Genomic DNA, 23,980 nt, shown 5'->3' with positions numbered 1-23,980 from the left:
GATAAGGCGGTTCTTCATTCTAAGTTAGGTTTCCTTCCTAAGGTTGTTTCTAATAAAAATATCAATCAGGAGATTGTTGTACCCTCTCTGTGTCCTAATCCTTCTTCCAAAGAACGTTTGTTACACAATTTGGATGTTGTACGTGCTCTTAAATTCTACTTACAGGCGACTAAGGATTTTCGCCAGTCCTCTGCCTTCTTTGTTTCTCTGGGAAACGTAAAGGTCTGAAATCTACTGCTACTCTTTCTTTTTGTTTACAAAGTATAATTAGTTTGGCTGGACAGCAGCCACCTTAGAGAATTACGGCTCATTCCACAAGAGCCGTTTCCTCTTCTTGGGCTTTCAAAAATGAAGCTTCTGTGGAACAAATTTGCAAGGCTGCAACTTGGTCTTCTCTACATCCTTTTTCCAAATTTGATATTTTTGCCTCGGCTGAGGCTTCCTTTGGGAGAAAGGTTCTTCAAGCGTTGGTGCCTTCTGTTTAGGACTGCCTGTCTTGTCCCTCCCTATTTATCCATGTTGTCTTGCTTGGTTATTGGTTCCCAACAGTATTTACTCAAGCCGTGGACTCATCTCCGGAAAGAGAGAAATTTATTAGGTAAGTATAAATTTTATTTTTTCTCTCCAAGTATTGGTCTCGTATGTTGAGATAAGTATTATTGTTTGTAAATATATAGAGATGCTAATAACGAATACTCTCCCTCCAAGCGCAGCCCTTTTCAATACATCAGGAACCTTTTTCATATACAAAAACAAAACTAAATAAGCAATTTCCCATACATTTTATACTTTGCAACTGGTATAACAAGTCATTGGAAACGCATTAAAGGGAAAAGCATTTTATAGTACTCTTTCCCTTTAAGTTTGATCACTTTTTGTGTGATTTATTCTTGTGAAAGTGCATCACACTATAATTTGTACAAATCCAGATCTTAGTGTGTGTGTTTTTCACAAGACATCATCCAGCTTTTTAAAGACCTGTGTGCCGCAAGTGGCCACCGCTTTTCGCATTCAGATCCTAACAAAACTGACAAATGCATGTCTAGCAAACTCTGCAAATCATATAACTGGTTTATAGAATCTGCAGCATTTTGAAAACCTACATCCTCTGTCTATACCTTTTTTCTATGGTTGCTGGTTTCTTTGAAGCCCAGTGTATTAAATATACAAGATGCTTTTAATCCTAAATGTCAGATAATTTGTGTTTAACTTGATTTTTCTGCATCTCTGGTTAATGTGACTGGTGCAGAGAGCAGAACATCGCATAACGTGCAATTACAAACCATGTGTTTAAACTTATCACTCCTGATATTCATGTCCCTTTAGTTATGGAGTGAATAGGCTACGTAGCAGCAGTTTTAATATTTCCTGACATTTTGTATGCAAGCCCACTCACTTTAATGTTCACCAGCTCCTTATTTGTTTTCTTTTATCACTATGGTAACTCATGAGGCTACACTGTACAACTGCCCAGTTACACCTGAACCTTCCAAATGCTGACATAGGAGGCTGAGTTTGTGCTTACTATATATAAAGTGTTATTTACAGTTTGGTCTGATGAAGGGTTAGATAATCCTGAAATGTCACAAATAATTTTGGACTCCATTTTAGATATATATTTGACCAGGCCACTGTATTTTTAAAAAGCCACCCATGCCACTTGATAAAATTTGCAGGGTGTAGTGCTATCCCATAAAACAAATTTAAGACTAGCTTTCATTCTGAGTAATTATAAATTATTCTTTAGCTGAAATGTGACCAAACTCTGGGTTTAAGCCCTTCATATGGTGTCGAATAGTGTTTGCTCAACCTAGAGAGAAAAATGATCCTTTTTCTACAATATTTTTGTCACAGGACTGGTGACATAATGTGAACTGTGCAATTGGTGAGTGAGCGCGATTATTCTGTACTCGTAAGTATGAAGGAATATTGTTTCTATAACATTAATCAGAACTGAAAAGCACAGTGGCCTAGATACAGTTTCCGTAATGGTCAAGCTATTGTTTTGATACTTTTGTGCAATAAATTCCTGAAGAAATAAGCCATGATGAGATTATGCTGTAAAAGCCAGTTTAATCTCTGCTGGATATGAGCGCAAGTATTCTAGCAATTCCCAGGGTGTAAGCCATCTGAAGGGTATTACCGTAGAAACAGAATGATCATACATTAGGAACCCAAAGGTAAAATTCCCTATATATCCAGCTTGTAAGGATTCTTCTACTTAATTCACCAAACCAAAAACTGAATTTCTATGGTTCACTCTAGTGTTAAAGTGGCATTAAAGTAGTTATGAGTTTTAAAGCGCTTGACTTTGCTGCATTGAGCCACCTTTGCCAAACTCAGGGTATTGCCTTCAATCGCCCATTGCTTTCTGTAAGAAAGGGTTTCTTCTGGAGGTTGCCAGATTAATCCTTTGTATCTAACACTTTGCAGCCCTTTCTGCCAACTGGGGTTAAATTGGTCATTTATAACCCGGTTGATCCAGTTCTAAGAGAGTATATAGTGTAGATGTGCATAGATTGGATTGTTTGGTGGTTATGTATTCCTGGTGTATGATGACCTGTTAAATTTAAAGACAAATTTAAATTGTTAAAGTTTAATTGAAAGGGACATTTTACCATAAAATGTTTAATGGTGTCTAATAACAAAGCGTAATTTACAGCATTTTACTTCATCTTGCAATTTAACTCTGAAAATTTAGCCAGCCGTGGATCCTGTAGGATTCTGAATTGTTGGCTAAAGAGGCTGCACTGTGATTGCTTGATCAGTTGAGGCGCTAATTTTTGTCCCTAACTGGCTATAGCATGATCAGATTAACAATACAAAAGTAGCTATATCCTCTCTGCAAACACACTTAAAGGGACACTCAGGTTAATTTAAATTTTCATGATTCAGATACAGCATGTAATTTTAAACAACTTTCCAATTTACTTCCATTAAAAAAATGTGCATAGTCTTTAATATTTACAATTTTTGAGTCACCAGATCCTACTGAGCATGTGCAAGAATTCACAGGCTATACGTATATGCATTTGTGATTGGATGATTGATATCACATGGTACAAGGGGAGTGGAAATATACATAACTTTGAAATTTGTTATAAAAAAATCTACTACTCATTTGAAGTTCAGACTAAGTGCTATTGCATTGTCTTGTTATCTTGCATTTGTTGATTATGCAAATCTAATGTGTTGACTGGTCCTTTAAGGGATGATGTTAAATGTTTTTGAAACAACTGCTTGTGTAGTTTGTGTATAAGTGCTTAAAGGGACACCAAACACAAAAATTTTCGTTCATGATTCAGATAGAGCATGCCATTTTAAGCAACTTTCTAATTTGCTCCTATTATCAATTTATATTTGTTCTCTTACTATATCTTTATTTAAAAAACAGGAATGTGATGCATAGGAGCCGGACCATTTTTGGTTGAGAACCTGGGTTATGCTTACTTATTGGTAGGTAAATGTAAGCCTCCAATAAGCAAGCGCTATCCATGGTGCTTTACCTAAAATGGGCTGGCTGCTAAGATTTACATTCCCGCTTTTAAAATAAAGATAGCAAGAGAACAAAGAAATTGATAATAGGAGTAAATTACAAAGTTGCTTAAAATTGTATGCCCTATCTGCACCATGAAAGAGAACATTTGGGTTCAGTGTCCTTTTAATTACTCATGTAAACTCTCCATTTATATATACAAATATTGTAATACTTCTGGAAGATTTACGGATTTCCGTTTTTTGTCAAAACATTTTGAGGATAAGCTAAACTTAGTGAATCAACTAAGTAAAGTGAACGTAGCGCACTTCAGATATTAGCTGCATCATCATAGTTTATTCTGTTTCAATACACATCTATATAGTCGGACACTGTTCTCTCTAATTTCTGATATTTACTTTATCTTTTTTTTTTTTACATTTGCTGATTGCTATGCTACTGCAGAGATTACTGAGGACCAGCAGGAAAAGAAATGACTTAAACACTAATTTGGAACAATTTTTCTCTCCTTTTTTTCCCTTGACTACCAACTTGTTTTCATTGGCTAGTAAACTATTTTCCAAACATGTATGAGTTTTTGTATGCGCATGTATGTCTGTATAATCTATATGCACAAACACGTGATCTGTACATGCCACCTCTAGGTCCATATTGCAGTAACACTCACTTTGTGTACTTTTGTTCAGAGTCCAATAGTGGAGCAACTAGGTCGAGTGTTAGAGGTGGACAGTGACATGGCCGATATCACACAGGAACAATCTCTGGATTCTGCTATAGAAGATCAAGATATTGCTGAAGAACAGGAGCCTGTTTCGGCCTCCTCTCATATTGCATCTTCACTGGGTATTAACCCTCATGCCCTGCAGGTAGGACTTCCAGCATCCTGTAGGTGCCATCTGGAACATTTTTCAGTTAATGACTTAAGCAAGTTTGGTTATTTGTGGCTTTTGGCACTTCCTGAATTTCAATATTTAGTGAATGGTGGCTTATAAGGCTTGTATTGGTTGTTACCTGCTTTTAAAGCGAATGGCGGCTTATAAGGCATGTATTGGCTGTTACCTGCATCTTATCTTCCAAAGGAAAACCATTTTGTTTTCTCAGCTGTCATTGTAATTGTTTCTATCTAGGTGATGAAAGCGTCCCTCTTCATGGAAGATGATGATGGAGAAATGACCAATTTAACCCATTTTACATCCACAGTGAACACTGTCCAAGATACCCGATCACCTCGTCTATTGCTGCCATCACAGACATCTGGTGAGAGGGTTTTGTAAGCACAGTAGGTCAGGGGGCTAGCAGCATGTAGATATATATGTAATGATACTAAAAGGTGTGATTTGAAGATCTTCAGTTTTATTAAAAACATTGCTTTTTTTTCATACTTTGTCCCTCTTTTTTATAGTTGGAGCCCTGCTTCAGTCTAGGTTCTCTGCCGCTGGCCTTCTCAAGCCTTCTGACCCTCAACAGGGCTCTCATAGTCCCAGAGTATCGTCCTCATCTCCTGCACTGCCTCCATGGTCTGCCCCAGGACCCCTCTCTTCTGCTTTTATCTTGCCCAGTCCAGCTCCTGAGGCACAGTTGAGGACTGTGGGAACCCAGAGACAGCAAAGCCTTGTGCCCCTTGAGAAGTCAATAACGGCTGGGCGTGGGAAGTTCTTGATAGATATGGCGTTGTTCATGGGAAGGTCATTTCGTGTTGGTTGGGGTCCCAACTGGACTGTGGTCCACAGTGGAGATAAATTAAGCGAATCCAGCGAGCCTGAAGATGCAATGAGTACAGAGCTGATGGATTACGGATTCCTCCCAAAGCCAACATCTGCAAAGTCGTAAGTACTGATAATTAGTGGGGCGTGTTTTTTTTACACTTGATAATTCACAGTAAAACTGAGAATGTTGAAAACAGCTAATGTATTTAGACTATGTGCACTAGACAACTGATTCTCAATTCCAGCCTTCTAGTCCCACTATTTACCTGCCAGATTACATTTCCCTGCAGTTTAGCATCTTATTCACTGTGATTTACTCATCTGTCCCAGGTGACCAAATCCTTCAAATCTTGAAGACTAGCGTTTAAATAACATTGAAGACCTCGTAACATATCAGCCATATCTAAACCTTTTTAAAACTGACTTGTATGCAAGGCATAATAATATCATTAACAAAACTATACAAGAGAAAATTTTCACAAATGCCGGTCATTCCTGTGTTTCACTATCTTCCAAAGACACACAAGAATACACAATCCCCACAAGGCAGACCAATTATAGCGGGAATAGATTCTTTGAATGAACCCCTGTCGGATCTTATAGATTCCTTTCTTCAACCTCTGGTTAGGGAGTTAACGAGCTACATACAGGATACAACGGCCCTCCTAAATAAAATTCAAGGCTTGCAGTGGAAAACTACCTATAGATTTATCTCAGCAGATGTTTCCTCCCTGTATACTACCATACAGCATACAAAGGGTATAACGGCTGTTGAATTTCTCCAACATAGGTGTGTCCGGTCCACGGCGTCATCCTTACTTGTGGGATATTCTCTTCCCTAACAGGAAATGGCAAAGAGCCCAGCAAAGCTGGTCACATGATCCCTCCTAGGCTCCGCCTTCCCCAGTCATTCTCTTTGCCGTTGTACAGGCAACATCTCCACGGAGATGGCTTAGAGTTTTTTAGTGTTTAACTGTAGTTTTTATTATTCAATCAAGAGTTTGTTATTTTAAAATAGTGCTGGTATGTACTATTTACTCTGAAACAGAAAAGAGATGAAGATTTCTGTTTGTAAGAGGAAAATGATTTTAGCAACCGTTACTAAAATCGATGGCTGTTCCACACAGGACTGTTGAGAGGAATTAACTTCAGTTGGGGGAACAGTGAGCAGACTTTTGCTGCTTGAGGTATGACACATTCTAACAAGACGATGTAATGCTGGAAGCTGTCATTTTCCCTATGGGATCCGGTAAGCCATTTTTATTACAGAGTAAATAAGGGCTTCACAAGGGCTTGTTAAGACTGTAGACATTTTCTGGGCTAAATCGATTCATATATAACATATTTAGCCTTGAGGAATCATTTAATATGGGTATTTTTGTAAAATAATATCGGCCGGCACTGTTTTAGACACCTTATTCTCTAGGGGCTTTCCCTAATCATAGGCAGAGCCTCATTTTCGCGCCGGTATTGCGCACTTGTTTTTGAGAAGCATGACATGCAGTCGCATGTGTGAGGAGCTCTGATACATAGAAAAGACTTTCTGAAGGCGTCATTTGGCATCGTATTCCCCTTTGGGCTTGGTTGGGTCTCAGCAAAGCAGATACCAGGGACTGTAAAGGGGTTAAAGATAAAAACGGCTCCGGTTCCGTTATTTTAAGGGTTAAAGCTTCCAAATTTGGTGTGCAATACTTTTAAGGCTTTAAGACACTGTGGTGAAATTTTGGTGAATTTTGAACAATTCCTTCATACTTTTTCGCAATTGCAGTAATAAAGTGTGTTCAGTTTAAAATTTAAAGTGACAGTAACGGTTTTATTTTAAAACGTTTTTTGTACTTTGTTATCAAGTTTATGCCTGTTTAACATGTCTGAACTGCCAGATAGACTGTGTTCTGAATGTGGGGAAGCCAAGGTCCCTTCTCATTTAAATAGATGTGTTTTATGTGACACAAAATTTAGAGAAAATGATGCCCAAGATGATTCCTCAAGTGAGGGGAGTAAGCATGGTACTGCATCATCCCCTCCTTCGTCTACACCAGTCTTGCCCACACAAGAGGCCCCTAGTACATCTAGCGCGCCAATACTCCTTACTATGCAACAATTAACGGCTGTAATGGATAATTCTATCAAAAACATTTTAGCCAAAATGCCCACTTATCAGCGAAAGCGCGACTGCTCTGTTTTAGAAAATACTGAAGAGCATGAGGACGCTGATGATATTGTTTCTGAAGGGCCCCTACACCAGTCTGAGGGGGCCAGGGAGGTTTTGTCTGAGGGAGAAATTTCAGATTCAGGGAAAATTTCTCAACAAGCTGAACCTGATGTGATTACATTTAAATTTAAGTTGGAACATCTCCGCGCTCTGCTTAAGGAGGTGTTATCCACTCTGGATGATTGTGAGAATTTGGTCATCCCAGAGAAACTATGTAAAATGGACAAGTTCCTAGAGGTCCCGGGGCCCCCCGAAGCCTTTCCTATACCCAAGCGGGTGGCGGACATTGTAAATAAAGAATGGGAAAGGCCCGGTATTCCTTTCGTCCCTCCCCCCATATTTAAAAAATTGTTTCCTATGGTCGACCCCAGAAAGGACTTATGGCAGACAGTCCCCAAGGTCGAGGGGGCGGTTTCTACTCTAAACAAACGCACCACTATACCCATAGAAGATAGTTGTGCTTTCAAAGATCCTATGGATAAAAAATTAGAAGGTTTGCTTAAAAAGATGTTTGTTAAGCAAGGTTACCTTCTACAACCAATTTCATGCATTGTCCCTGTCACTACAGCCGCGTGTTTCTGGTTCGATGAGCTAGAAAAGGCGATCACTAGTAATTCTCCTTCTTATGAGGAGATTATGGACAGAATCCGTGCTCTCAAATTGGCTAATTCTTTCACCCTAGATGCCACTTTGCAATTGGCTAGGTTAGCGGCGAAAAATTCTGGGTTTGCTATTGTGGCGCGCAGAGCGCTTTGGTTAAAATCTTGGTCAGCGGATGCGTCTTCCAAGAACAAATTGCTTAACATTCCTTTCAAGGGGAAAACGCTGTTTGGCCCTGACTTGAAAGAAATTATCTCTGATATCACTGGGGGCAAGGGCCACGCCCTTCCTCAGGATAGGTCTTTCAAGGCCAAAAATAAACCTAATTTTCGTCCCTTTCGTAGAAACGGACCAGCCCCAAGTGCTACGTCCTCTAAGCAAGAGGGTAATACTTCTCAAGCCAAGCCAGCCTGGAGACCAATGCAAGACTGGAACAAGGGAAAGCAGGCCAAGAAACCTGCCACTGCTACCAAGACAGCATGAGATGTTGGCCCCCGATCCGGGACCGGATCTGGTGGGGGGCAGACTCTCTCTCTTCGCTCAGGCTTGGGCAAGAGATGTTCTGGATCCTTGGGCGCTAGAAATAGTCTCCCAAGGTTATCTTCTGGAATTCAAAGGGCTTCCCCCAAGGGGGAGGTTCCACAGGTCTCAATTGTCTTCAGACCACATAAAAAAACAGGCATTCTTACATTGTGTAGAAGACCTGTTAAAAATGGGAGTGATTCATCCTGTTCCATTAGGAGAACAAGGGATGGGGTTCTACTCCAATCTGTTCGTAGTTCCCAAAAAAGAGGGAACGTTCAGACCAATCTTAGATCTCAAGATCCTAAACAAGTTTCTCAAGGTTCCATCGTTCAAAATGGAAACCATTCGAACAATTCTTCCTTCCATCCAGGAAGGTCAATTCATGACCACGGTGGATTTAAAGGATGCGTATCTACATATTCCTATCCACAGGGAACATCATCGGTTCCTAAGGTTCGCATTCCTGGACAAGCATTACCAGTTCGTGGCACTTCCGTTCGGATTAGCCACTGCTCCAAGGATTTTCACAAAGGTACTAGGGTCCCTTCTAGCGGTGCTAAGACCAAGGGGCATTGCAGTAGTACCTTACTTGGACGACATTCTGATTCATAGACTCCTTAGAAATGAGGATTTTTCTGACAGAGGCCAGAAAAACAAAACTTCTAAACTCTTGTCAAATACTTCATTCCGTTCCTCTTCCTTCCATAGCGCAGTGCATGGAAGTAATAGGTTTGATGGTAGCGGCAATGGACATAGTTCCTTTTGCGCGCATTCATCTAAGACCATTACAACTGTGCATGCTCAGTCAGTGGAATGGGGACTATACAGACTTGTCTCCGACGATACAAGTAAATCAGAGGACCAGAGATTCACTCCGTTGGTGGCTGTCCCTGGACAACCTGTCACAGGGGATGAGCTTCCGCAGACCAGAGTGGGTCATTGTCACGACCGACGCCAGTCTGATGGGCTGGGGCGCGGTCTGGGGACCCCTGAAAGCTCAGGGTCTTTGGTCTCGGGAAGAATCTCTTCTACCGATAAATATTCTGGAACTGAGAGCGATACTCAATGCTCTCAAGGCTTGGCCTCAGCTAGCAAAGGCCAAGTTCATACGGTTTCAATCAGACATTACATCCGGGGGAGTGGGAACTCCATCCGGAAATCTTTGCCCACATTACTCAACTGTGGGGCATTCCAGACATGGATCTGATGGCCTCTAGTCAGAACTTCAAGGTTCCTTGCTACGGGTCCAGATCCAGGGATCCCAAGGCGACTCTAGTAGATGCACTAGTAGCACCTTGGACCTTCAAACTAGCTTATGTATTCCCGCCGTTTCCTCTCATCCCCAGGCTGGTAGCCAGGATCAATCAGGAGAGGGCATCGGTGATCTTGATAGCTCCTGCGTGGCCACGCAGGACTTGGTATGCAGACCTGGTGAATATGTCATCGGCTCCACCATGGAAGCTACCTTTGAGATGAGACCTTCTTGTTCAGGGTCCGTTCGAACATCCGAATCTGGTTTCACTCCAACTGACTGCTTGGAGATTGAACGCTTGATCTTATCAAAGCGAGGGTTCTCAGATTCTGTTATTGATACTCTTGTTCAGGCCAGAAAGCCTGTAACTAGAAAAGTTTACCACAAAATATGGAAAAAATATATCTGTTGGTGTGAATCTAAAGGATTCCCTTGGGACAAGGTAAAAATTCCTAAGATTCTATCCTTTCTTCAAGAAGGATTGGAGAAAGGATTATCTGCAAGTTCCTTGAAGGGACAGATTTCTGCCTTGTCTGTGTTACTTCACAAAAAGCTGGCAGCTGTGCCAGATGTTCAAGCCTTTGTTCAGGCTCTGGTTAGAATCAAGCCTGTTTACAAACCTTTGACTCCTCCTTGGAGTCTCAATTTAGTTCTTTCAGTTCTTCAGGGGGTTCCGTTTGAACCCTTACATTCCGTTGATATTAAGTTATTATCTTGGAAAGTTTTGTTTTTGGTTGCAATTTCTTCTGCTAGAAGAGTTTCAGAATTATCTGCTCTGCAGTGTTCTCCTCCTTATCTGGTGTTCCATGCAGATAAGGTGGTTTTACGTACTAAACCTGGTTTTCTTCCGAAAGTTGTTTCTAACAAAAACATTAACCAGGAGATAGTCGTGCCTTCTTTGTGTCCGAATCCAGTTTCAAAGAAGGAACGTTTGTTGCACAATTTGGATGTTGTTCGCGCTCTAAAATTCTATTTAGATGCTACAAAGGATTTTAGACAAACATCTTCCTTGTTTGTTGTTTATTCTGGTAAAAGGAGAGGTCAAAAAACAACTTCTACCTCTCTCTCTTTTTGGATTAAAAGCATCATCAGATTGGCTTATGAGACTGCCGGACGGCAGCCTCCTGAAAGAATCACAGCTCATTCCACTAGGGCTGTGGCTTCCACATGGGCCTTCAAGAACGAGGCTTCTGTTGATCAGATATGTAAGGCAGCGACTTGGTCTTCACTGCACACTTTTACCAAATTTTACAAGTTTGATACTTTTGCTTCTTCTGAGGCTATTTTTGGGAGAAAGGTTTTTCAAGCCGTGGTGCCTTCCATTTAGGTGACCTGATTTGCTCCCTCCCTTCATCCGTGTCCTAAAGCTTTGGTATTGGTTCCCACAAGTAAGGATGACGCCGTGGACCGGACACACCTATGTTGGAGAAAACAGAATTTGTTTACCTGATAAATTACTTTCTCCAACGGTGTGTCCGGTCCACGGCCCGCCCTGGTTTTTTAATCAGGTCTGATAATTTATTTTCTTTAACTACAGTCACCACGGTACCATATGATTTCTCCTATGCAAATATTCCTCCTTTACGTCGGTCGAATGACTGGGGAAGGCGGAGCCTAGGAGGGATCATGTGACCAGCTTTGCTGGGCTCTTTGCCATTTCCTGTTGGAAGAGAATATCCCACAAGTAAGGATGACGCCGTGGACCGGACACACCGTTGGAGAAAGTAATTTATCAGGTAAACATAAATTCTGTTTTTTCTTGGAACAGTATACTAACTTCACATCACCCACTAAGATCTTTATATTGAGAGCTATAGAATCTATTGAGCCATAATTTCTTTCTGTTAGAGAATAGTTTCTATCTCCAGAGACGTGGGACAGGGATGGGGGCGAAATTTGCCCCCTCCTATGCCAACCTTTTTATAGGTTGGTGGGAGCTGTCCCATGTCTTTGGAGATAGAAATCCATATAGGGATAGGATCATCCAATTTCTTTCATGTAATTAGCAAGAGTCCATGAGCTAGTGACGTATGGGATATACATTCCTACCAGGAGGGGCAAAGTTTCCCAAACCTCAAAATGCCTATAAATACACCCCTCACCACACCCACAAATCAGTTTTACAAACCTTGCCTCCTATGGAGGTGGTGAAGTAAGTTTGTGCTAGATTCTACGTTGATATGCGCTCCGCAGCAGGTTGGAGCCCGGTTTTCCTCTCAGCGTGCAGTGAATGTCAGAGGGATGTGAGGAGAGTATTGCCTATTTGAATTCAATGATCTCCTTCTACGGGGTCTATTTCATAGGTTCTCTGTTATCGGTCGTAGAGATTCATCTCTTACCTCCCTTTTCAGATCGACGATATACTCTTATATATACCATTACCTCTACTGATTCTCGTTTCAGTACTGGTTTGGCTTTCTACTACATGTAGATGAGTGTCCTGGGGTAAGTAAGTCTTATTTTTGTGACACTCTAAGCTATGGTTGGGCACTTTTATATAAAGTTCTAAATATTTGTGTTTAAACATTTATTTGCCTTGATTCAGGATGTTCAATATTCCTTATTTCAGACAGTCAGTTTCATTATTTGGGATAATGCATTTGAATAATCAATTTTCTTACCTTAAAATTTGACTTTTTCCCTGTGGGCTGTTAGGCTCGCGGGGGCTGAAAATGCTTCATTTTATTGCGTCATTCTTGGCGCTGACTTTTTTGGCGCAAAATTTTTTTCTTTGTTTCCAGCGTCATACTTGTCGCCGGAAGTTGCGTAATTTTTGACGTTTTTGCGCCAAAAATGTTGGCGTTACCGGATGTGGCGTAATTTTTGGCGCTAAAAGCATTTAGGCGCCAAATAATGTGGGCGTCTTTTTTTGGCGCCAAAAAATATGGGCGTCATTATTGTCTCCACATTATTTAAGTCTCATTGTTTATTTGCTTCTGGTTGCTAGAAGCTTGTTCACTGGCATTTTTTTTTTCCCCATTCCTGAAACTGTCATTTAAGGAATTTGATAAATTTTGCTTTATATGTTGTTTTTTCTTTTACATAATGCAAGATGTCTCAGATTGATCCTGAATCAGAAGATACTTCTGGAAAATCGCTGCCTGATGCTGGATCTACCAAAGTTAAGTGTATTTGCTGTAAACTTGTGGTATCTGTTCCTCCAGCTGTTTGTAATGAATGTCATGACAAACTTGTTAATGCAGATAATATTTCCTTTAGTAATGTTACATTACCTGTTGTTGTTCCATCAACATCTAATACTCAGAGTGTTCCTGTTAACATAAGAGATTTTGTTTCTAAATCCATTAAGAAGGCTATGTCTGTTATTCCTCCTTCTAGTAAACGTAAAAGGTCTTTTAAAACTTCTCATTTTTCAGATGAATTTTTAAATGAACATCATCATTCTGATTCTGATAATGATTCCTCTGGTTCAGAGGATTCTGTTTCAGAGGTTGATGCTGATAAATCTTCATATTTATTCAAAATGGAATTTATTCGTTCTTTACTTAAAGAAGTCTTAATTGCATTAGAAATAGAGGATTCTGGTCCTCTTGATACTAAATCTAAACGTTTGAATAAGGTTTTTAAATCTCCTGTAGTTATTCCAGAAGTTTTTCCTGTCCCTGATGCTATTTCTGAAGTAATTTCCAGGGAATGGAATAATTTGGGTAATTCTTTTACTCCTTCTAAACGTTTTAAGCAATTATATCCTGTGCCATCTGACAGATTAGAGTTTTGGGACAAAATCCCTAAGGTTGATGGGGCTGTCTCTACTCTTGCTAAACGTACTACTATTCCTACGGCAGATAGTACTTCCTTTAAGGAACCTTTAGATAGGAAAATTGAATCCTTTCTAAGAAAAGCTTACTTATGTTCAGGTAATCTTCTTAGACCTGCTATATCTTTAGCGGATGTTGCTGCAGCTTCAACTTTTTGGTTGGAAGCTTTAGCGCAGCAAGTAACAGATCATAATTCTCATAGCATTGTTAATCTTCTTCAACATGCTAATAATTTTATTTGTGATGCCATCTTTGATATCATTAGGTTTGATGTCAGGTATATGTCTCTAGCTATTTTAGCTAGAAGAGCTTTATGGCTTAAAACTTGGAATGCTGATATGTCTTCCAAGTCAACTTTGCTTTCCCTTTCTTTCCAGGGTAATAAATTATTTGGTTCTCAGTTGGATTCCATTATTTCAACTGTTACTGGGGGGAAAGGAACTTTTTTACCACAGGATAAAAAATCTAAAGGTAAATTTAGGTCTACTAATCGTTTTCGTTCCTTTCGTCACAATAAGGAACAAAAGCCTGATTTCCCCTACAGGAGCGGTATCAGTTTGGAAACCATCTCCAGTCTGGAATAAATCCAAGCCTTTTAGAAAGCCAAAGCCAGCTCCCAAGTCAACATGAAGGTGCGGCCCTCATTCCAGCCCAGCTGGTAGGGGGCAGATTACGATTTTTCAAAGAAATTTGGATCAATTGGATTCACAATCTTTGGATTCAGAACATTGTTTCACAAGGGTACAGAAAAGGCTTCAAGATAAGGCCTCCTGCAAAAAGATTTTTCTCCAACATAGGTGTGTCCGGTCCACGGCGTCATCCTTACCTGTGGGATATTCTCTTCCCCAACAGGAAATGGCAAAGAGCCCAGCAAAGCTGGTCATATGATCCCTCCTAGGCTCCGCCTACCCCAGTCATTCTCTTTGCCGTTGCACAGGCAACATCTCCACGGAGATGGCTAAGAGTTTTTTGGTGTTTAAATGTAGTTTTTATTCTTCAATCAAGTGTTTGTTATTTTAAAATAGTGCTGGTATGTACTATTTACTCTGAAACAGAAAAGAGAAGAAGATTTCTGTTTGTGAGAGGAAGATGATTTTAGCAAACGTTACTAAAATTGATTGCTGTTTCCACACAGGACTGTTGAGATGAAGTAACTTCAGTTGGGGGAAGCAGTTGGCAGACTTTTCTGCCTGAGGTATGATGGCCACATTTCTAACACGACTTGGTAATGCTGGAAGGCTGTCATTTTCCCTATGGGGACCGGTAAGCCATTTTCTTAGATTAAGTATAAGAATAAAGGCTTTATAAGGCCTTAAAAAACTGGTAGACATTTTTCTGGGCTAAAACGATTACTTGCTAAGCATATTTGACAGATTATAGCGCTTTATAGTTATTATAATCTTGGGGATTGTTGTTAAAAAACGGCAGGCACTGTATGGACACCTTTTTCAGATGGGGGCCTTCTCTAGTCATAGGCAGAGCCTCATTTTCGCGCCACTAATGCGCAGTTGTTTTTGGAAGGCAAGGCATGCAGATGCATGTGTGAGGAGCTAAGATCCACTGAAAAAGCTTATAGAAGGCGTCATTTGGTATCGTATTCCCCTCTGGGCTTGGTTGGGTCTCAGCAAAGCAGATTCCTGGGACTGTATAGGGGTTAAATGTAAAAACGGCTCCGGTTCCGTTATTTTAAGGGTTAAAGCTTTCAAATTTGGTGTGCAATACTTTTAAGGCTTTAAGACACTGTGGTGAAATTTTGGTGAATTTTGAACAATTGCTTCATACTTTTTCGCATATTCAGTAATAAAGTGTGTTCTGTTTAAAATTTAAAGTGACAGTAACGGTTTTATTTTAAAACGTTTTTTGTGCTTTGTTGACAAGTTTAAGCCTGTTTAACATGTCTGAACCATCAGATAAACGATGTTCTATATGTATGAAAGCCAATGTGTCTCCCCATTTAAATATATGTGATAATTGTGACATGGTGTCCAAACAAAGTAGGGTCGATGATGCCACAGATAATAATAGTGCCCAAGATGATTCTTCAGATGAGGGGAGTAAGCATGGTACCGCATCACCCCCTTCTGTGTCTACACCAGTTTTGCCCACACAAGAGGCCCCTAGTACATCTAGTGCGCCAATACTTATTACTATGCAACAATTAACGGCTGTTATGGATAATTCTATTGCAAATATTTTATCTAAAATGCCTACTTATCAAAGAAAGCGCGATTGCTCTGTTTTAAACACTGAAGAGCAAGAGGACGCTGATGATAACGCTTCTGACATACCCTCACACCAATCTGAAGGGGCCAGGAGGGAGGTTTTGTCTGAGGGAGAAATTTCAGATTCAGGAAAAATTTCTCAACAAGCTGAACCTGATGTTGTAACATTTAAATTAGAACATCTCCGCGCACTGCTTAAGGAGGTATTATCTACTCTGGATGATTGTGACAATTTGGTCATTCCAGAGAAATTATGTAAGATGGACAAGTTCCTAGAGGTTCCGGTGCCCCCCGATGTTTTTCCTATACCCAAGCGGGTGGCGGATATAGTAAACAAGGAATGGGAAAGGCCCGGCATACCTTTTGTGCCTTCCCTATATTTAAGAAATTATTTCCTATAGTCGACCCCAGAAAGGACTTATGGCAGACAGTCCCTAAGGTCGAGGGGGCGGTCTCTACTCTAAACAAACGCACTACTATTCCCATAGAAGATAGTTGTGCTTTTAAAGATCCTATGGATAAAAAATTAGAGGGTTTGCTTAAAAAAATGTTTGTTCAGCAAGGTTACCTTCTTCAACCAATTTCATGCATTGTTCCTGTCACTACGGCAGCGTGTTTCTGGTTCGAAGAACTAGAAAAGTCGCTCGATAAAGAATCTTCGTATGAGGAGGTTATGGACAGAGTTCATGCACTTAAATTGGCTAACTCTTTTATTCTAGATGCCGCTTTGCAATTAGCGAGATTAGCGGCGAAAAATTCAGGGTTTGCTATCGTGGCGCGCAGAGCGCTCTGGCTGAAGTCTTGGTCAGCGGATGTGTCTTCCAAGACAAAATTGCTTAACATCCCTTTCAAGGGCAAAACACTGTTTGGGCCTGATTTGAAAGAGATTATTTCAGACATCACCGGAGGAAAGGGCCACGCCCTTCCTCAGGATAGGTCATTTAAAGCTAGAAATAAGCCTAATTTTCGTCCCTTTCGCAGAAACGGACCAGCCTCTACTTCTACATCCTCTAAGCAAGAGGGTAATACTTCCCAACCCAAACCAGCCTGGAGACCGATGAAAGGCTGGAACAAGGGTAAGCAGGCCAAGAAGCCTGCCACTGCTACCAAAACAGCATGAAGGGATGGCCCCCGATCCGGGACCGGATCTGGTGGGGGGCAGACTTTCTCTCTTTGCTCAGGCCTGGGCAAGAGATGTTCAGGATCCTTGGGCACTAGAAATAGTTTCTCAAGGTTATCTCCTGGAATTCAAGGAACTACCCCCAAGGGGAAGGTTCCACAGGTCTCAATTATCTTCAAACCAAATAAAAAGACAGGCATTCTTACATTGTGTAGAAGACCTGTTAAGGATGGGAGTAATTCATCCAGTTCCAATAAGAGAACAAGGGATGGGGTTTTACTCCAACCTGTTCATAGTTCCCAAAAAAGAGGGAACGTTCAGACCAATTCTAGATCTCAAGATCCTAAACAAATTTCTCAGGGTTCCATCGTTCAAAATGGAAACCATTCGAACGATCCTTCCTACCATCCAGGAAGGTCAATTCATGACCACGGTGGATTTAAAGGATGCGTACCTCCATATTCCTATCCACAAGGAACATCATCAGTTCCTAAGGTTCGCTTTTCTGGACAAGCATTACCAGTTTGTGGCACTTCCATTCGGATTAGCCACTGCTCCGAGAATTTTCACAAAGGTACTAGGGTCCCTTCTAGCGGTTCTAAGACCAAGGGGCATTGCAGTAGTACCGTACTTGGACGACATCCTGATTCAAGCGTCGTCTCTGTCAAAAGCAAAGGCTCATACGGACATCGTCCTAGCCTTTCTCAGATCTCACGGATGGAAAGTAAACATAGAAAAGAGTTCTCTTTCCCCGTCAACAAGAGTTCCCTTCTTGGGAACAATAATAGACTCCTTAGAAATGAGAATTTTTCTGACAGAGGTCAGAAAATCAAAATTTCTAAGCTCTTGTCAAGTTCTTCATTCTGTTCTTCGTCCTTCCATAGCGCAGTGCATGGAAGTAATAGGATTGATGGTTGCAGCAATGGACATAGTTCCTTTTGCACGAATTCATCTAAGACCATTACAACTGTGCATGCTCAGACAGTGGAATGGGGATTATACAGACTTGTCTCCGACGATTCAAGTAGATCAAAGGACCAGAGATTTACTCCGTTGGTGGCTAATCCTGGACAATCTGTCACAGGGAATGAGCTTCCGCAGACCAGAGTGGGTCATTGTCACGACCGACGCCAGTCTGGTGGGCTGGGGCGCGGTCTGGGAACCCCTGAAAGCTCAGGGTCTATGGTCTCGGGAAGAATCTCTTCTCCCGATAAACATTCTGGAACTGAGAGCGATATTCAATGCTCTCAAAGCTTGGCCTCATCTAGCAAAGGCCAAATTCATAAGGTTTCAATCAGACAACATGACGACAGTTGCTTATATCAACCATCAGGGGGGAACAAGGAGTTCCCTGGCGATGGAGGAAGTGACCAAGATAATTCAATGGGCGGAGGATCACTCCTGCCACTTGTCTGCAATCCACATCCCAGGAGTGGAAAATTGGGAAGCGGATTTTCTGAGTCGTCAGACATTCCATCCGGGGGAGTGGGATCTCCACCCGGAAATCTTTGCCCAAATATCTCAATTATGGGGCATTCCAGACATGGATCTGATGGCGTCTCGTCAGAACTTCAAGGTTCCTTGTTACGGGTCCAGATCCAGGGATCCCAAGGCGACTCTAGTAGATGCACTAGTAGCACCTTGGACCTTCAACCTAGCTTATGTTTTCCCACCGTTTCCTCTCATTCCCAGGCTGGTAGCCAGGATCAACCAGGAGAGGGCTTCGGTGATCTTGATAGCTCCTGCGTGGCCACGCAGGACTTGGTATGCAGACCTGGTGAATATGTCATCGGCTCCACCATGGAAGCTACCTTTGAGACAGGACCTTCTTGTTCAAGGTCCATTCGAACATCCGAATCTGGTTTCTCTCCAACTGACTGCTTGGAGATTGAACGCTTGATTTTATCAAAGCGTGGGTTTTCAGATTCTGTAATAGATACTCTTATTCAGGCTAGAAAGCCTGTAACTAGAAAAATTTACCATAAGATATGGAAAAAATATATCTATTGGTGTGAATCTAAAGGATTCCCATGGAACAAGATAAAAATTCCTAGGATTTTATCCTTTCTACAAGAGGGTTTGGAGCAGGGATTATCTGCAGGTTCTCTGAAGGGACAGATTTCTGTGTTATCTGTTTTACTTCACAAAAGGCTGGCAGCTGTGCCAGACGTTCAGGCGTTTGTTCAGGCTCTGGTTAGAATCAAGCCTGTTTACAGACCTTTGACTCCTCCCTGGAGTCTCAATCTAGTTCTTTCAGTTCTTCAAGGGGTTCCGTTTGAACCCTTACATTCCGTAGATATTAAGTTATTATCTTGGAAAGTTTTGTTTTTGGTTGCAATTTCTTCTGCTAGAAGAGTTTCAGAGTTATCTGCTCTGCAGTGTTCTCCGCCCTATCTGGTGTTCCATGCAGATAAGGTGGTTTTGCGTACTAAGCCTGGTTTTCTTCCGAAAGTTGTTTCCAACAAGAATATTAACCAGGAGATAGTTGTACCTTCTTTGTGCCCGAATCCAGTTTCAAAGAAGGAACGTTTGGTACACAATTTGGACGTAGTCCGTGCTCTAAAATTCTATTTAGAGGCCACTAAAGATTTCAGACAAACTTCTTCTTTGTTTGTTGTTTATTCTGGTAAAAGGAGAGGTCAAAAAGCAACTTCTACCTCTTTCTTTTTGGCTTAAAAGCATTATCCGTTTGGCTTATGAGACTGCCGGACGGCAGCCTCCTGAAAGAATCACAGCTCACTCCACTAGGGCTGTGGCTTCCACATGGGCCTTCAAGAACGAGGCTTCTGTTGACCAGATATGTAAGGCAGCGACTTGGTCTTCACTGCACACTTTTGCCAAATTTTACAAATTTGATACTTTTGCTTCTTCAGAGGCTATTTTTGGGAGAGAGGTTTTGCAAGCCGTGGTGCCTTCCATTTCGGTGACCTGATTTGCTCCCTCCCTTCATCCGTGTCCTAAAGCTTTGGTATTGGTTCCCACAAGTAAGGATGACGCAGTGGACCGGACACACCTATGTTGGAGAAAACAGAATTTATGCTTACCTGATAAATTACTTTCTCCAACGGTGTGTCCGGTCCACGGCCCGCCCTGGTTTTTTTAATCAGGTCTGATGAATTATTTTCTCTAACTACAGTCACCACGGTATCATATGGTTTCTCCTATGCATATTTCCTCCTGTACGTCGGTCGAATGACTGGGGTAGGCGGAGCCTAGGAGGGATCATATGACCAGCTTTGCTGGGCTCTTTGCCATTTCCTGTTGGGGAAGAGAATATCCCACAAGTAAAGATGACGCCGTGGACCGGACACACCGTTGGAGAAAGTAATTTATCAGGTAAGCATAAATTCTGTTTTTCTTTCCCGTGTCCCAGTAAATCCAGTGAAGGCTCAAGCATTTCTGAAATGTGTTTCAGATCTAGAGTTAGCTGGAGTAATTGTGCCAGTTCCAGTTTTGGAACAGGGGCTGGGGTTTTACTCAAATCTCTTCATTGTACCAAAGAAGGAGAATTCCTTCAGACCAGTTCTGGATTTAAAAATATTGAATCATTATGTAAGGATACCAACATTCAAAATGGTAACTATAAGGACTATTCTGCCTTTTGTTCAGCAAGGGCATTATATGTCCACAATAGATTTACAGGATGCATATCTGCATATTCCGATTCATCCAGATCACTATCAGTTTCTGAGATTCTCTTTCCTAGGCAAGCATTACCAGTTTGTGGCTCTGCCGTTTGGCCTAGCAACAGCTCCAAGGATTTTTACAAAGGTTCTCGGTGCCCTTCTGTCTGTAATCAGAGAACAGGGTATTGTGATATTTCCTTATTTGGACGATATCTTGGTACTTGCTCAGTCTTCACATTTAGCAGAATCTCATACGAATCGACTTGTATTGTTTCTTCAAAAACATGGTTGGAGGATCAATTTACTAAAAAGTTCATTGATTCCTCAGACAAGGGTAACCTTTTTAGGTTTCCAGATAGATTCAGTGTCCATGACTCTGTCTCTGACAGACAAGAGACGTCTAAAATTGCTTTCAGCTTGTCGAAACCTTCAGTCTCAATCATTCCCTTCGGTAGCCTTATGCATGGAAATTCTAGGTCTTATGACTGCTGCATCGGACGCGATCCCCTTTGCTCGTTTTCACATGCGACCTCTTCAGCTCTGTATGCTGAACCAGTGGTGCAGGGATTATACAAAGATATCTCAATTAATATCTTTAAAACCGATTGTACGACACTCTCTGACGTGGTGGACAGACAACCATCGTTTAGTTCAGGGGGCTTCTTTTGTTCTTCCAACCTGGACTGTGATTTCAACAGATGCAAGTCTGACAGGTTGGGGAGCTGTTTGGGGCTCTCTGACAGCACAAGGGGTTTGGGAATCTCAGGAGGTGAGATTACCAATCAACATTTTGGAACTCCGTGCAATTTTCAGAGCTCTTCAGTCATGGCCTCTTCTGAAGAGAGAATCGTTCATTTGTTTTCAGACGGACAATGTCACAACCGTGGCATATGTCAATCATCAAGGAGGGACTCACAGTCCTCTGGCTATGAAAGAAGTATCTCAAATACTGGTATGGGCGGAATCCAGCTCCTGTCTAATTTCTGCGGTTCATATCCCAGGTATAGACAATTGGGAAGCGGATTCTCAGTTGCCAAACGTTACATCCGGGCGAATGGTCTCTTCACCCAGAGGTATTTCTTCAGATTGTTCAAATGTGGGGACTTCCAGAAATAGATCTGATGGCTTCTCATCTAAACTAGAAACTTCCCAGGTATCTGTCCAGATCCAGGGATCCTCAGGCGGAGGCAGTGGATGCATTGTCACTTCCTTGGAAGTATCATCCTGCCTATATCTTTCCGCCTCTAGTTCTCCTTCCAAGAGTGATTTCCAAGATTCTAAAGGAGTGCTCGTTTGTTCTGCTGGTGGCTCCAGCATGGCCTCACAGGTTTTGGTATGCGGATCTTGTCCGGATGGCCACTTGCCAACCGTGGACTCTTCCATTAAGACCAGACCTTCTATCGCAAGGTCCTTTTTTCCATCAGGATCTCAAATCATTAAATTTGAAGGTATGGAGATTGAACGCTTGATTCTCAGTCATAGAGGTTTCTCTGACTCAGTAATTAATACTATGTTACAGGCTCGTAAATCTGTATCTAGGAAGATATATTATCGAGTCTGGAAGATTTACATTTCTTGGTGTTTTTCTCATCATTTTTCTTGGCATTCTTTTAGAATTCCTAGAATTTTACAGTTTCTTCAGGATGGTTTGGATAAAGGTTTGTCTGCAAGTTCCTTGAAAGGACAAATCTCTGCTCTTTCTGTTTTTTCACAGAAAGATTGCTAGTCTTCCTGATATTCATTGCTTTGTACAGGCTTTGGTTCGTATAAAACCTGTCATTAAGTCAATTTCTCCTCCTTGTAGTTTGAATTTGGTTCTGGGGGCTCTTCAAGCTCCTCCGTTTGAACCTATGCATTCGCTGGACATTAAATTACTTTCTTGGAAAGTTTTGTTTCTTTTGGCCATCTCTTCTGCTAGAAGAGTTTCTGAATTATCTGCTCTTTCTTGTGAGTCTCCTTTTCTGATTTTTCATCAGGATAAGGCGGTGTTGCGAACTTCTTTTAAATTTTTACCTAAGGTTGTGAATTCTAACAACATTAGTAGAGAAATTGTGGTTCCTTCTTTGTGTCCTAATCCTAAGAATTCTAAGGAAAGATCGTTGCATTCTTTGGATGTAGTTAGAGCTTTGAAATATTATGTTGAAGCTAGTGATGCACCGAAATGGAAATTCTGGACCGAATCCGAAAATCCGGGATGCACTTGGCCGAAAACCGAAACTGATACCGAAAATTTATTTTTCTCAAATTGTTTTTTTTTTTTGCATAATTAGAGCCAATAAAAAAGCCCACCCTTTTATTGAAAGTAACACACTAAAATTGGACAAAAATATCTTAAAACAATAATATGCTACACAATAATTTTACCAAGAAAAAAAAAAAAAACAGGCAAAAAATGCCATATTCGACCAAAATGTTTCTGCAACCAAAATTTTGGTGCATCCCTACTTAAAACAATTATAAATATCAATATACTGTATTATTCTTCATTTAGTTCTATGTAACAGAATCATATTTAACAGTTTTTTTTTTTTACCAATTATCCAAATAAAGTATAGTCCTAGAAAACTAATTATATGCAGAACAGTAAGTGAAGTAATAAACTTAAACAGCAGCTCTAGGCTAGCATCGAATTTGAAATATGCTACACAATAATTTTACCGAAACTAACAGGCAAAAAAAACGAAAACCGAAATAACCAAAAATGCCATTTTCGGCCGAAACTTTCTGCGGCCGAAATTTCGGTGCATCCCTAGTTGAAGCTACTAAAAATTTCCGAAAGACTTCTAGTCTATTTGTTATCTTTTCCGGTTCTAGGAAAGGTCAGAAGGCCTCTGCCATTTCTTTGACATCTTGGTTAAAGTCTTTGATTCATCATGCTTATGTTGAGTCGGGTAAAACTCCGCCTCAAAGGATTACAGCTCATTCTACTAGGTCAGTTTCTACTTCCTGGGCGTTTAGGAATGAAGCTTCGGTTGATCAGATTTGCAAAGCAGCAACTTGGTCTTCTTTGCATACTTTTACTAAATTCTACCATTTTGATGTGTTTTCTTCTTCTGAAGCAGTTTTTGGTAGAAAAGTACTTCAGGCAGCTGTTTCAGTTTGATTCTTCTGCTTATAATTTCAGTTTTTTTCATTATAAGATTTAAACTTTGTTTTGGGTGTGGATTATTTTCAGCGGAATTGGCTGTCTTTATTTTATCCCTCCCTCACTAGTGACTCTTGCGTGGAAGATCTACATCTTGGGTATTTATATCCCATACGTCACTAGCTCATGGACTCTTGCTAATTACATGAAAGAAAACATAATTTATGTAAGAACTTACCTGATAAATTCATTTCTTTCATATTAGCAAGAGTCCATGAGGCCCACCCTTTTTTGTGGTGGTTATGATTTTTTTGTATAAAGCACAATTATTCCAATTCCTTATTTTATATGCTTTCG

At 40.9% G+C, this 23,980-nt stretch overlaps 1 protein-coding gene across 1 annotated transcript in view; it reads left to right on the top strand.

Moving 5' to 3' along the window:
- Nucleotides 1-23,980, top strand: part of NUP98 (nucleoporin 98 and 96 precursor) — a 655,099-nt gene that overhangs the window by 580,567 nt on the left and 50,552 nt on the right. Inside the window, 3 exon segments of the mRNA XM_053705662.1 lie at nucleotides 4,183-4,362; nucleotides 4,624-4,753; nucleotides 4,899-5,322. Of these exon segments, the coding sequence (XP_053561637.1) occupies nucleotides 4,183-4,362; nucleotides 4,624-4,753; nucleotides 4,899-5,322 (734 nt within the window).

The sequence above is a fragment of the Bombina bombina genome, chromosome 3 (assembly GCF_027579735.1).
Source record: "Bombina bombina isolate aBomBom1 chromosome 3, aBomBom1.pri, whole genome shotgun sequence".
NCBI lineage: Eukaryota > Metazoa > Chordata > Amphibia > Anura > Bombinatoridae > Bombina > Bombina bombina.
Note: the sequence above shows the minus strand (reverse complement) of the source record. Positions and strands in the feature narration are given on the sequence as shown.